The sequence below is a fragment of the Miniopterus schreibersii genome (assembly GCF_964146895.1).
Source record: "Miniopterus schreibersii genome assembly, chromosome: 13".
NCBI classification, from domain to species: domain Eukaryota; kingdom Metazoa; phylum Chordata; class Mammalia; order Chiroptera; family Miniopteridae; genus Miniopterus; species Miniopterus schreibersii.
The window spans coordinates 38940395-38952649 of NC_138113.1; the positions used below are offsets into that span (position 1 = coordinate 38940395).

The 12255-nt window shown below is 52.6% G+C and overlaps 1 protein-coding gene across 6 annotated transcripts in view; it reads right to left on the minus strand.

Annotated features, from left to right (window-relative positions):
- ASPRV1 (aspartic peptidase retroviral like 1) overlaps positions 1–12255 on the minus strand; it is a 136188-nt gene that overhangs the window by 32229 nt on the left and 91704 nt on the right. For 2 of the 6 annotated variants that reach the window (XM_081157041.1, XM_081157042.1), the window contains exon 5: positions 1989–3478. The exons of 1 other annotated variant lie outside the window; for it this stretch is intronic. In XM_081157041.1, the coding sequence (XP_081013167.1) occupies positions 2577–3353 (777 nt within the window). In that variant the 5' untranslated portion in view covers positions 3354–3478 and the 3' untranslated portion in view covers positions 1989–2576. Of the gene's footprint in view, positions 1–1988; positions 3479–7757; positions 8309–12255 lie in introns of those variants that run through there. 3 more of the 6 variants (XM_081157043.1, XR_014000189.1, XR_014000190.1) reach the window with 3 other exon arrangements.

Below are 12255 nucleotides of genomic sequence, written 5' to 3' on the forward strand. Positions count from 1 at the left end.
CACACTCAGTGGGGACACTGCCCCGGCGCCCAAGCTGGGCTCTGCAGCCTCCCCCCGCCTCCCCTGGAAGCCAGATGGGCCCTCTGGTCTTCCACGCTTCAGACACGCGCGTGCAAGTCAAGCCCCGACGCCTCCCCCAGGCAGCCGCCCTCCCCGACGTGGCCGACACGCACCCTGGCCGCTCTCCAGGGCTCCCCCGACACTCTGCTCCTGGGAGGGTGGCGTTCACCATCCCGCAGCCCAGGCTGCCCCCCACACGTTTGCACCACTGACCTCACACACACAGCGCCTGTCTTGCCTCACTCGGATGAGACCCACGGTGCTCTAGGTAAGAACCACCACTGAGCCCCTTCCCCCACGGGGGCTCCTCACGCGGGGCCCAGCTGGGGCCCAGCCCACGCGTTCCTCAGGGGAGAGCTGGCTGAGAACCTGGTGGCCCAGACAGGTTCCTCCTTCAGAACAGGGAGCAAAGGCCTCTGCATCTGGGACACAGGCCGCCTGTTCTTGTTCACCAGCCTGCCGTGAGTGGGGAAGGGCAGGGAGAGCACAACTTGGAAGCTGCCCCGGAATTCTGGCCTGGCACCCAATTCCCTGTGCCCGCGCCGTGCCCCTGCCTGCTTCCCCACCCACCCTCTCCCCATCCTCTCTCCCTCCGCCCAGCACGTGGCTAGGAGCTGAAGGACCTAAAGGAAATAGGTCACAGGGAGGTGCCACCTGGGTTGTCCCCTCAGGGGAGGGTTTGGCCTAGGAGACAAGCAGCTTTTGTTAGAGGTTGAAAACCAAATTTGAGAAGGGAGACGGGGTGGGGGACAGGAGAGCACCTCCTTCCCCGGTTCTCCTACCTCCTTCTCTGGTTCTAGCTCCACTTCGAGGCTTCCTGATGGGCCCACCCCTCCTCCAGGCCTCTCTTTCCTGGGAAAAGACTTCCCCTGGTGCAGCCCCGCCCACCACCCAAAGTTCCCTGGGGCTGAGGAGCTAATTCCTATGAAGATGTTTGGATGCCCAGGGCCCCGCTGCAGTAATCAGGAGGCTAAGGGGCTGAGCAGGTGCCTCCGTTTCCATAGAATCAGCTGGAATTCAAGGGGGGAGCAGCAGCTCTCTGCTCAGATCAGCTTCAAGAGGTCCAGGGCCAAGTGATACTCACCTGTTCGGGCAGCCTGCTTGTCTCGGAGATGTCCAGGTGGAAACCTCCAGCACAGGCTCATTGAACCCTCATGAGGGGAGGATGGCCCTTCCCACCTCCCACTGAAAGCTCTTAAAGCTTTGTACCCTCAGTCTTTTGACTGGGGGTTTTCAGATTCCTGCCCTGCTCAGTTCCAGAGAAAGAGGCAGGCATTTGGAAGCAGACTGTGAGTGGACCCTAGAAGAGATGGACACCCCGTTCCCAGATCTGGGAGTGTCTCCCCCCACTCCATCCTGCCTCTCCAATATCAGGCTCTTTCCAAGTCCCTCCAGGAAGAAGCTGTCCTCCCACCATCAGGGCCCCCTGCTGTCCCCACATCCTCTGTCCTCCAGAACGCCCTGGGGTGGCCCATGCAGGCCAAAACTTGTCCCCTGGCCTTGCATCTGCCTCCAAGCCTGGCTCCCAGGCAGCTGTAGGAAACTACTTGCCAGGCAGATCCTTTCCCATCTGTTTACAAGAATGGTAAACTTCCAATCCCCAATCAAGACACCTCACAAATAACTTTAGGATCACTTTTTGGTATAAAGGGAAATTTAGATGCTATAATATTATAGTTTGAAGTGATTAGAGGAATTATGACTCAATTAAAAACGGTGGCAGGAATTATGGGGAAATAAGTCGAGATATTTGAAGTCGAGGCTGTCATGAAGTCCCAAATACATAGTCCCCGTCTATATATTCTCCTATATCCGGGTAGGCACCCGGTAAACACTGGAATCTTCCTTCTCTTTGACATTTACACCCTGTTTTCCTCACCCTCTCACATCCCTCCCATTCATCCCCAATCAACACATGATGTTGTTTTGCCATGAGTCAATCTTTATTGGGTTTGGAAGTAATGAGTTATTGGCACAAGGCTCTGTGGGTTTCAAGGCAAATGACAGGAGGAAATATACATTGTGCAGGTGGAAAGACCCAACAGGGAAGAATCCCTGAGCAACTGTGACCCTCACCCAAGGGAGCTGTGAGGACCCTGCAGCCAGAAGCCAGCCCAGCTGATTCAGGCTGCACAGACCTGAAGGATATCCAGCCATGTCTCAGGGGAGCTACGAGGTCCTCTAGTCCTCTCTCAAAGACAGTCATTTCTAGCCTTCATGGAACCTTCTTCCAGCCTTTGAGTGTCTGCCACCAACAGCAGCTTGGCAGCCGTGAGGACCCTCTCTCCCTCTCAGAAAGCCAGCCTGCCTCCTTCACTTGTGCCGTTTCAAAGGAAGCCTCCCCTACCAGGGGCAGATTAAGGCCCCTGCAGAGGGAGGAGGGGGACGAGTAGAGGAGGGAAAGAGTTGATTTTAGAGGGTTGGCCAAGCCCAGTCACCCCCTGAGGACCTGCCCTTCCCCATCCACCAGGTGGACCTTCCACCAATATTTGGGGGGGTAAGGAAATGGGGGCTTTTCAATAGGAGGGCTGCTGCCGCCCCTCCTCCGAGGGCTCCTCCTCTATGAGCTCCAGGTCAAACTCATCTTCCAGGGTCCCTCCAACAGGCAGGAGGCGGAACTTCTTCCCTTTCAGGGTGCACGTGCGGTGCTCGAAGTCCAGGACGGCGTTGTGGTCCTGGAGCACGTCGGTGCCGATGATGGCTTCCTCAGCACTGGCGTTGGCCACCAGGAACTCTGCCTTGAGCTTCAGTTTGCCCAGTGACACCACCGTATCCCAGATGCCCAGGATCTTCATTTCCGCCCCATTGGCCACTTTTACCACATTCTCAAAGGGCCGAAGGGTGTCCAAGTCCCCATCGGTGACCTCCTCCCACAAACTTGGGTGGACCACTGAGACCTGGGCCCCGGAGTCCACCAGGAACCTCACAGGCACTTTGCCAATTTTCCCTTTGAGGTAGTAGCCCTTACCCATGCTGTTGGCAAAGACGATCTCCTTGGGCAGGTGGCTGTGGGCAGCTCCGGGCCCCCCGAAGGTCTTCAGCAGGGCCTCTTTCACAGCACTATAGTCCCCCTGGTCCTCAGGACTGAGTCCATCGTAGACCTTGAGGGCATCTCCCCTGAGGGATTCTTTCAGGAACCTTAGCTGGGTGGCATGGTCCCAATGGTTGAGGTCGTTGATGACCTCAAAGCGGTGCAGCCAGAGTTGGGGAGCTATATTGGCTCCATCAAAAGGCTCCGGGATGAAGGCATGCTCTCGGCGGCCTCCCTGGCTCCTGGCTCCGCTCCCGGCCATCCCTCTGCTGTCCTCTGGAACTGCAGCAGCAACCCACACCAAGTAGAGAAAGCCACAGAGCAGTGCCGGCGCAATCACGCTGGAGAACAGGCCTCTCTAAACAGGATGTTGCTCAGGTGCCCGGCCTGGGGCAGGCAGAAGGGACCAGGTGAGCGCTGGCTGATGAGCTGCTGGGTGCAGAGGCGGCTACTGAGGCCTCTCACTCTGCAGAGCCTTTTTGATGCCTAGCCGGGGCCCCAGGGCTCCCCATTCTCCTTTGTTCTGGAAGCTCCGCCCCTGCTTGTCCTGCCCTCCTGCCAGCATCCTGCCTGACGAGCAGGATCAGTGCCTCACCCTCTGCATCCATCCATGAGACTGGCACAGGCCAGCCCACGTTACAAGAAAGGCCAGCCTCAGTCAGAGGGGGCCTACTAAGGTACCCTCCCCAGACTCTGTCCCAGAATAACACATGAAGACACAGAAGACCTTAGGACATCCAGGGGTTTGTCCTCAGCTGGAGAAGGAAGGAGAGGCAGGGATCAGAGGCCCATCATCCTCTAGACCGGGAAGCCCTTTGCCCTCAGCCCCAAGTGACCACTTTGAGTGGTTAAAGGAAGGGAGCTTACATTAATTGCGCTCCTACTATGTGTGAGGCTTGGGGTAGGTGTTTCTCATACCTTCTGAACCAAGTGTGGAATCCCATAAGATTCCCCAGACAGGGAGATAGAGGAGGGTCCCAAAGTCAAGAATGCACAGAAATAGTTTCTAAATGATGGGACACACACACACACACATGTACACACAAAGCATGAACTCAATTACTGCAGTAATTTTCCCTCATATCACATCTAATTCAGAGTCAGCACTCTTCCAGGGTAGGCCTCAGCCCTTGTGCCCTCATTAAGTCCCTGAAGTGGGCTGGTGCAGATCTTGAACTCTGGGAGTGAACCCCGGGAGCGGGAAGCTGGAAGCCAGGGTCAGAGTCTAGCTCCAGGTCCAGGTCCAGCTCCAGCTCTGGGGGCACCACGTGCGTTGTCTCCTCCCAATGGCCCCTCTCCCTTCCAGGAACCTAAGAGCCCCTTCCCCAGGACTGCAGTCCTCCCCCCTCCAATCATTTATAAAAAGAGCAGCCAGGGAATTTTACTCCCATTTGTTGTGAATGGGGGAAAGTCTGCCATGTTGGTGAAGCTTTGGCTGGAGGAGGTTGGCTGCGCGACCTCCTGCTGGAGGTGCAGGGCACACTGGGTCACCCCAGGCCACCCCATGGATGCCCAGAAGGTGGATCTGTGAGTCTCAGGGCAGGGGCCTGACTTAGGCCTATGCAGGGAGATTGGGACTGTTGGGGGAACTCACTCTTATGACCTCATTCAAATGACACCCCTTCCATGGAGCCTTCTACCCTGCCCCTCACAAGTGTGCTCACTCCCAGTTGAGTGTGTGTTGCCATGTGCTGTGTTGGTTTGTTTACCAGCCTGTCTCCTGCAATGAACCAGGGTGTGAGGCTCACGCATATGAGGCAGTTGTGACTGTCTCCAGCCCCCATAGAAACTTATTCTGGGGTCAGCAGGTGCTCTCTGCTGGACGCCAGGCCTGGCTGAGCACTCTCCCCAAACCGGAGAGATTAAGACAGGAGAAGAGCAGGAACCAGTGGCATACCTGTGGTTCTGGGCTGTTTCTCCTGGCCCATAGCCTGTTCCTCCCTGGCTCCATGTACCAACCATCACCTAGTACCTGGCTGAATCCCAGGGGACCCTGGCCCCAATCCTGCCTTGGGATGGTCCCAAGGTTCCCAACCATGTCGAAAGACCCTCAGTCCCTGCTACTGTCTCAACCCCTTCTACCTGACACAGTGAGCCAGCAGAGAGGCAGCTGGGTCAACACCTCTCACCACAGCTGCCAGGCTAAGGTGGGGCTGTCGTGCCATTCCAGGAGCCCAGAGAAGGGGGAAATGAAGTCACTGGGAAGGTGTCAAGGGCAGATGGGTCTCTGAGAAGATTGCATAATAAAAATCCTGCACCCAGAGAAATGTCCCTGCCACCTGCAAGACCAGGAAGCCCCTTCTGCAGGTGGACTTCTGTGGATAGACTCCCAGCCCCTGGGATGGGCGTTGTTCTGTGGCCCAGGGACATGACCTATTGGCTTCCTGGCTCCCTGGTATTTGTTACCCCCACACACCTGGTCCTCTGGAAGTGAGAATGAGTGAGGAGGCTGACATGTGACCAAGGGAGGCGAGAGGTGGGGTGGCTTGTCAGTTGGCGGATTAGGACTGCTAGATGCCCCAAACTGTGGCTCTTCAAACCACTGTGGTGATACTGAAGTCAGATCTCCCCATTGCTCTGAACTAGTAGGAGGCAGTCACTAGAACTTGGGTTGTGGCACTTCACTTGGTTGGGTTTGGTGTTCACTTTGGCAAAATAATTTCATATCCATCACCTTAGTGAACATCACGACAACCTGTGAGGCAGAGCAGCCCACCCTCCTTTAGGTTCTGAAGCAGAGGGAGCTTGAATGGTGGATGACTTGCTTTAGGCCCCAAGCTGTCCAATGCATGGAGAAGGGTATTTTGTAAATAAAATTTGGGAAGTGGGCATGCTGGGCTCAGAAAGGTGTACAGCTAGGGCTTGGGAGCTTGTGCAGTTGATGGCCTCTGATGGGAACAGTGATCTAATGAGCAGTGAGAAAGAGCTGACTGTTACATAGTCAAGAATTTCCTGAGCCAGTTGTTAAACCAACTGGTAGCTTTGTGGGAGTATTTATACCACAGAAATTGGCAAATTCTAAATCAGGACTTCCCCCCCCCCCCTCTGGAAATCCAATTTATCATCACACCCCTGCATGGGGAACTTGTTCTCATTCTCTCCTCTCCCCACCACCCCTCCATCCCCGGTGGAAAAAGCCCCATGGCAAGTGGCTAACAAGTTTCTAGCAATCTCCAATCCTGCTGACCACTTGTCTGAAATCCCCTCTCTAGCCTAACTTGCCCCACGCTTCTCACAACCTTTACACTTTTGGGTCTCTTGACTTGAGGTAGGGGGCCTTCCTCAGGGAGGTCCCCCAGGCTGGTTCACACAGTCCCATCTGGGATCCATAAGACAGAAGCACACGGAGGCTGGTTGTTACTAGGAGAACTGGAACAGGCTGAGTTTAGGGACTAGTCAGTCTCTGGCTGGGATCAGAAACAGGGTGAAGTAAGTCCTCAAGCTCCCTTAACCCTTGGGAGATGCCCACACGTGTTAACACCCCAAAACCACTCAGGGACCTGAAAATTGCATAGCAATTTCTAAACCAGCTGGGGCAGACCAGGTGTCTCCTCCCAGAACCTTGGAAATCATGGCTAATTATTGACAAATATAGGTATTGGGGAGGGAACACCCTCATTATTACCCATCTCCTGAGTATGTTCTGCACACAGTACTTAACCCGAGAGGAGGTAAATCAGGACAGTAAACAGGAAGGACTGAGGGAGTCCCCACCCTCCACACCCCCTCACTGAGATTTCAAGGCTGTGGACTCTGCCAGCCCAAAGCGGCCCGGCTTCCAGCCCCCGTTGGCCACTCCCCCCTCCTCCCATTAGAGCCCCTGTCCTAGAGCATTGAAGCACTTGGTGGGCAGTGAGGATGCAACTGGAAACCATGGGCCTCCTTCTCTGGACTATTTCTGCTGCCTGATGATTTCTAGGAGCACAAAGGGCACCAGATACCGGGGAGGAGCCTGAAGGCTTCAAGTCCTGAGGATGGAGGGCAGGGCCCGGTGATGCAGGGTGGGCTGGGAGGGGACAACCTGGACATTCTCAGGAGATCATCTGAGCGAAGAGCCAAGAGACGTTATGGCTTTGGGTGCTCCAGTGAGGCCCAGGCTGAAACAGAGGGAGGGTCAAGCAAGGTGCAGCAAGTCCCACAGAGACAGGTCAGCTGCTGCAGCTCCTCCCCAGGCTCAGAATGCCCCACACTCCCAAGGTCGAGGTCACCATGTGAGCTGGATGTGGAGAGAGCGAAGGGGGATTCAAAGACTTTTTAAAACAGCAAAGAAAGGCCGAAGGGAGACAGGAGGTGCACTCTCTCCAACCAGGGTTGGCTTCATGGGCATCTGACCTGTGCATTCGCACAGGGCTCTCACTCAGGAAGGCCAAGGCTTGGTCTGCTGCTCTGCTGTTGCTGCCTTGAAATTTCCAGTAATTCTGAATAAAGACCCCACACTTTTGTTTTGCACCAGGCCCTGTAAATTATGTAGCTGGTTTTGTCTCCAACCAACCTGATGGGGACTTCCTTTACACACACATACACACACAACACAAACAGATACATAGACACACACTCATTACCACACACCGCACACAGATACACTGTCTACGAAAACACACTCCCCACTACTATACACACTGTGCATACGTATAACACACACAGTCACTACAGTTCGCAGTTCAATCAGCTAAGACATTGTGTAACTTGCATATAGACTTCAGCTGCTACATTTCATTTTACATATTTACTTGCACACACATTTACACTGAGTATTAAAATCATATTTACTGGAGGCACCTGCTGTTTATTAGCCTCTGGGCACACTTGCTGGCTCAGAAAACTAGGCAGGTCCCCATCACCATGGCTTACAAGCCAATGAAAACAGGATACAGATGTTTAACTGCCCAGTTTTGAAGAATTTAAGACCAACATGTATATGCAGGCTGACCACTTGAAGCAGCCCCGGTCACAGCCACGCCACTTTGAAAGTGGGTCATCCTGCCTTCTGCCCTCCCACATTGTGGGGCCAAGGACAGGATGCCCTCCACTGTTGCCATTTCTGGGCACTCGATGCCACGAGCAAGGCCCCACTTTCCTGCACAACCCCCGCCCCAGCCTGTCCCGGGGCCCCAGCCCCAGGGTTGGTGTGAGTGTGTGGGTGTCTAGGGCTGATGGCACCTCTCCTAGGAGCAGGGCCATGGCTTCTTCCAGCGGTTATGGCCTCAGGTCTTCAAGCTGGAAAGAGGAGCAAAGAGGTGACTTATGTACAAAAATCTTAGGGATGCAGATCAGAGCTCAGTGGAGTCTGGGTGAGCTCTGACTAAAGCCAGGTGTGTGGGAAAGCCCAGGGCAGCAGCAGGTTCCTTATTCCCAAACCACAAACCTGCAGACAACCAATGCTGCTATTCCCAAGCAGAAACGACCCAGCGGTCATGTCAGTCACCACCAAAGGCACTTGGGCAAGACAGCTTTGTCTTAACTGGTCCCTTCTTGGTCTCTGCTGCAGCCTCACTGACACAGGCCGTCCTGCTGGCAGGCCCTTCCGCAGTTCTCCACTCTTTCAGAAGCTTTCCTCACATCTGAGTTGCCACCCAGTTCAGAACTCCCACCCAAAGCAGCCCAGCTCAGCCCAATTGCACCCTGGGTCAGCAGGTAGCGAGATGCTTGGTGCCAATCGTGGCCCCAGAGGGTCCTGGAAGTGTTTAGGGGGCAGTAATCCCGGGCCCCAATGCCACTGCCAGCCCTCCAGGCCCAGGGTCAGGGCCAAGGCCAACCGAGAGTAAGAACAAGTTGCTGACTAACTCCCTAGCAGTCCGATTGCCAAAACCAGTTCTTTCCCTGTTTTTATCTTTCAATCAAATCTGAAGATTACCTAAGGTGTTCTGAAGTCTCCCCACTCCTCTCCTCACAGCCCAGCCCTGCACACCGGCCTTCCGCCTTCTTCCCAATTCCTGATGCCCCCACCCTAGACCAGGCCCTCCTCCCTCTCTGCTCTGGTTTCTGCCAGGCTCCCTGTGGGCCCCGAGGCCCCGGGGTCTGCCCGCCCAGAGGGACTGTTCTAAGGGAAGACCCTATGCAGAGCCACCGCCTCCTCTCCCTCCCACTTAATTAAGGTTGGAAGTGGGACTTTTAAGACAATTGAAACAGCTCTGCGGACATTAACCCACTTCTGACAAACACTCCTGAAATTTACAAAATGTTGAGACGATCAAAATATACAGACTGGGTATTCTCCAAATACAAGTGGGCTTCTAATGACACCAGGGAACTTGGCTCTAGACACATGGGAGACTTTTGTGCAACTTAAAATACCTCAAAGGCAGCTTTGAACTAATCCTGAAATAGTTTTAATTGCTGCTAATGATAACTGGTATTGTGAGCAATGCAAACATATAAAATAGCTTCAGCACTGGGAACTGTTTCTTTTGAATCCATTGCCAACTTAGCTTTGCTCCTAACTATAGAAGATGGGGGACAAAGCAGGGCCCCTTCCCTCTGGCATGTCAAAGTGGTCTCTCTCCTCCACCACCCAGGAGAAGCAGGGGGAGGCAGGAAAGGGCAGAAGGAAAAAACAGCTCCCATGCATGAAAATCTTCAGGTTATTGGTAGCAGCACTAATAAACATTTATTGAGCATCTACTGTGTGCCAGACACCATGCTGGTGGCTGTAAATTAGTATAAGGCACTCCGAGAGTCTGAAGCACAGATGGATGGGCCATGCTAAGTAAGTGGGCTGATTTGATTCCGTACATATTTCTAGGGCCAACTCTGCCTCATGTTGGGCGGTGAGTCAGCCCTGAGCCCCACCCTCCAGAGTCCCCAGGTGAGTGGGGAGACAGACTCACACAGAGAGATAAGTGTGGGACGTGGGCAAGACAGTGACCCAAGGAGCATTGGGCAAGTTGTCCCACCAGAAGTCAGCCAATATTACCTAAGAAAACCAAAGGTGAAACTAATGTTAGAGGGGAAACCTGCATGAGCACTGAATCCAGGGAGAAAGGGCACCACAAACCACAAACGGGGATACATTGTTGCTCACAGAGCAGACTCTCTGGGGAGGGATTTGGGGGTGCAGGCCACGGCACTGAGCCATGTATGGACACGCAGACAGGGGGGCTCTGGAGGGTGGGATCAGTCTCTGGATAAAATAGTCCAGTTAAAAATACGTGTGTAAGTATAGGAAAAAAACTGGAAGGAAATACACCAAAATAATGACAGTACTGATTTTCAGATGGTAGAATCATGAATGATCTCAATTTTCTTCTCTATACATTCAGAGAATATATTCTTTAATAAGAAAAACAGTATTTAAAAATAAAGAAACTTGTTCTTGCAATTTTCTGTAAGCTTAAAGTTATTTCCAAATTAAAAAGTTTTTAACCAAGGGCATATGGGAAATCTCTGTCTTCTGCTCAGTTTTGCTCTGAACCTAAAACTGCCAGGTTGGTCCTGGAAATATCAGGGGGACCGCTCTGTAAAGTGACCACCTAAACACTATGCTGTACACCTGAAACTAACACAAAATAATATAGAATGTACAGTGTAACTGAAAAATACAATTTTAAAAAATTTAGAAAACAGAAGGACCACTCCCCTCAGTCTTTCATGGGCTTTCTCTCATTCTACACTCTCCCCAGTCTGTCCCCCTGGCCTAACCTCGCTCCTCGGCTCCAGCTGCCCACTGCCACGTCCACCTACAAGTGCCACTTTCAGCGTTGAAAGTGTTTTCTCCCTGGACCCTCTCTGCCTCCTATGTTCCTCATCTGGGGAAAAGGCACCACCATGGAGCCGGTTTTCCTCCCCTCACTGCCTCAGGCAGTGACTGATGGGTGGCCACCTTCTGCGGGCTCTCCCTCCTGCGCCTCTCTCCCTCCTCCCCTCCCTCTGCATCCCCACTGCCCCAGTTCAGGCTCTACTATTGCGCCAGTCATTCGGCAGGTCTCCCTGCCTCCTGGCCCCTCCCCATTAATCCACTCTCCCCAGGGCAGCCGGAGTCCTGAGATGTAAGTCTGCTCATGCCATTCTTCTGTTCAACATTCCTCCACAGCTCCTCATCCCAAAAATCAAGTCCTGACTCTCAAGATGGCACTTGAGGCCTCCTCCCTAGTTCATGCTCCGCCTATGCTAAATGGCTCCTATTTACCCAAACGTGACAGGCTTTCTTTTGCCTTTTCACAAGCCACTCACTTGGCCAGACTAGCCTTCCCCACACCCGTGTTCTCATGGCGAACCCCAACTCTTCCCTCAGAGGTCAGCTAAAGTGTCACCATCTCCGGGAAGTCTCCCTTGATTTCTCCAGCAAACTAAGGGGCTCCCTCCTCTAAGGTGCCATCACAGGGACTGCAACCCTCATGCCACCTGCAAGCTCCTGGAGGCAAGGTCCAGGCCCATTCTGAGCTGGAGCGCCGGCACCATCTAGGCGTGAAAGTTGTGGTCTTTCTGGGTCTTCGCTCATGTCCTTCCCTCTGCTCATCCATAACCTGCCGTCCTCCAAGCCCAGCTCACTGGCCTTTCCCTAGAAGCGCTTCCTGTTCTTCCTCAGCAACCCCTCTCTCCTGTGTGGCTGTGAATGTCAAGCTCGGCTGTGCTGTCTTTTCCAGTATACTAGTGGCAATTAAATTTTTCTTTACTGTGATCATAGTATTCCTCATCATACTCCAGCACACATATGCATTATAATATGTTAGAGATATATATACTTATCTATAAATATATAAGTGTATATTTAATATATTTATACATATTAGATACATGTACTTATTTATACTTATCTATAAATATATAAGTGTATATTTAATATATTTATATATTATATATTTAATATTAGTATATTATGTAATTCTATGTCCTATATTTAATATTAATACATTATATATTATGTGTTTAATATATTAGTGTATACTTATTTTTATATATAGCTGAAACAAAATATATTTACTACATGCATTGTACTCCGATATTTTCTATTTCACTCCACTTCTTTTTCTTTATTTAATGCTGGTAATGACAGACTAAATTACACTCCCAACCCACAGGTTGATCCCCACCCACCATCTGAAGCCTCTGCTGCAGCCCGAGGGGACCACTAGGGCTTCCAGCGGGAGCAGTGTGGCAGAGGGTGGGTTAGCACGGTGCTTCTCAAATGTTCTAGGGAGAAGCACCAATTTTGTAAATTTCCAATC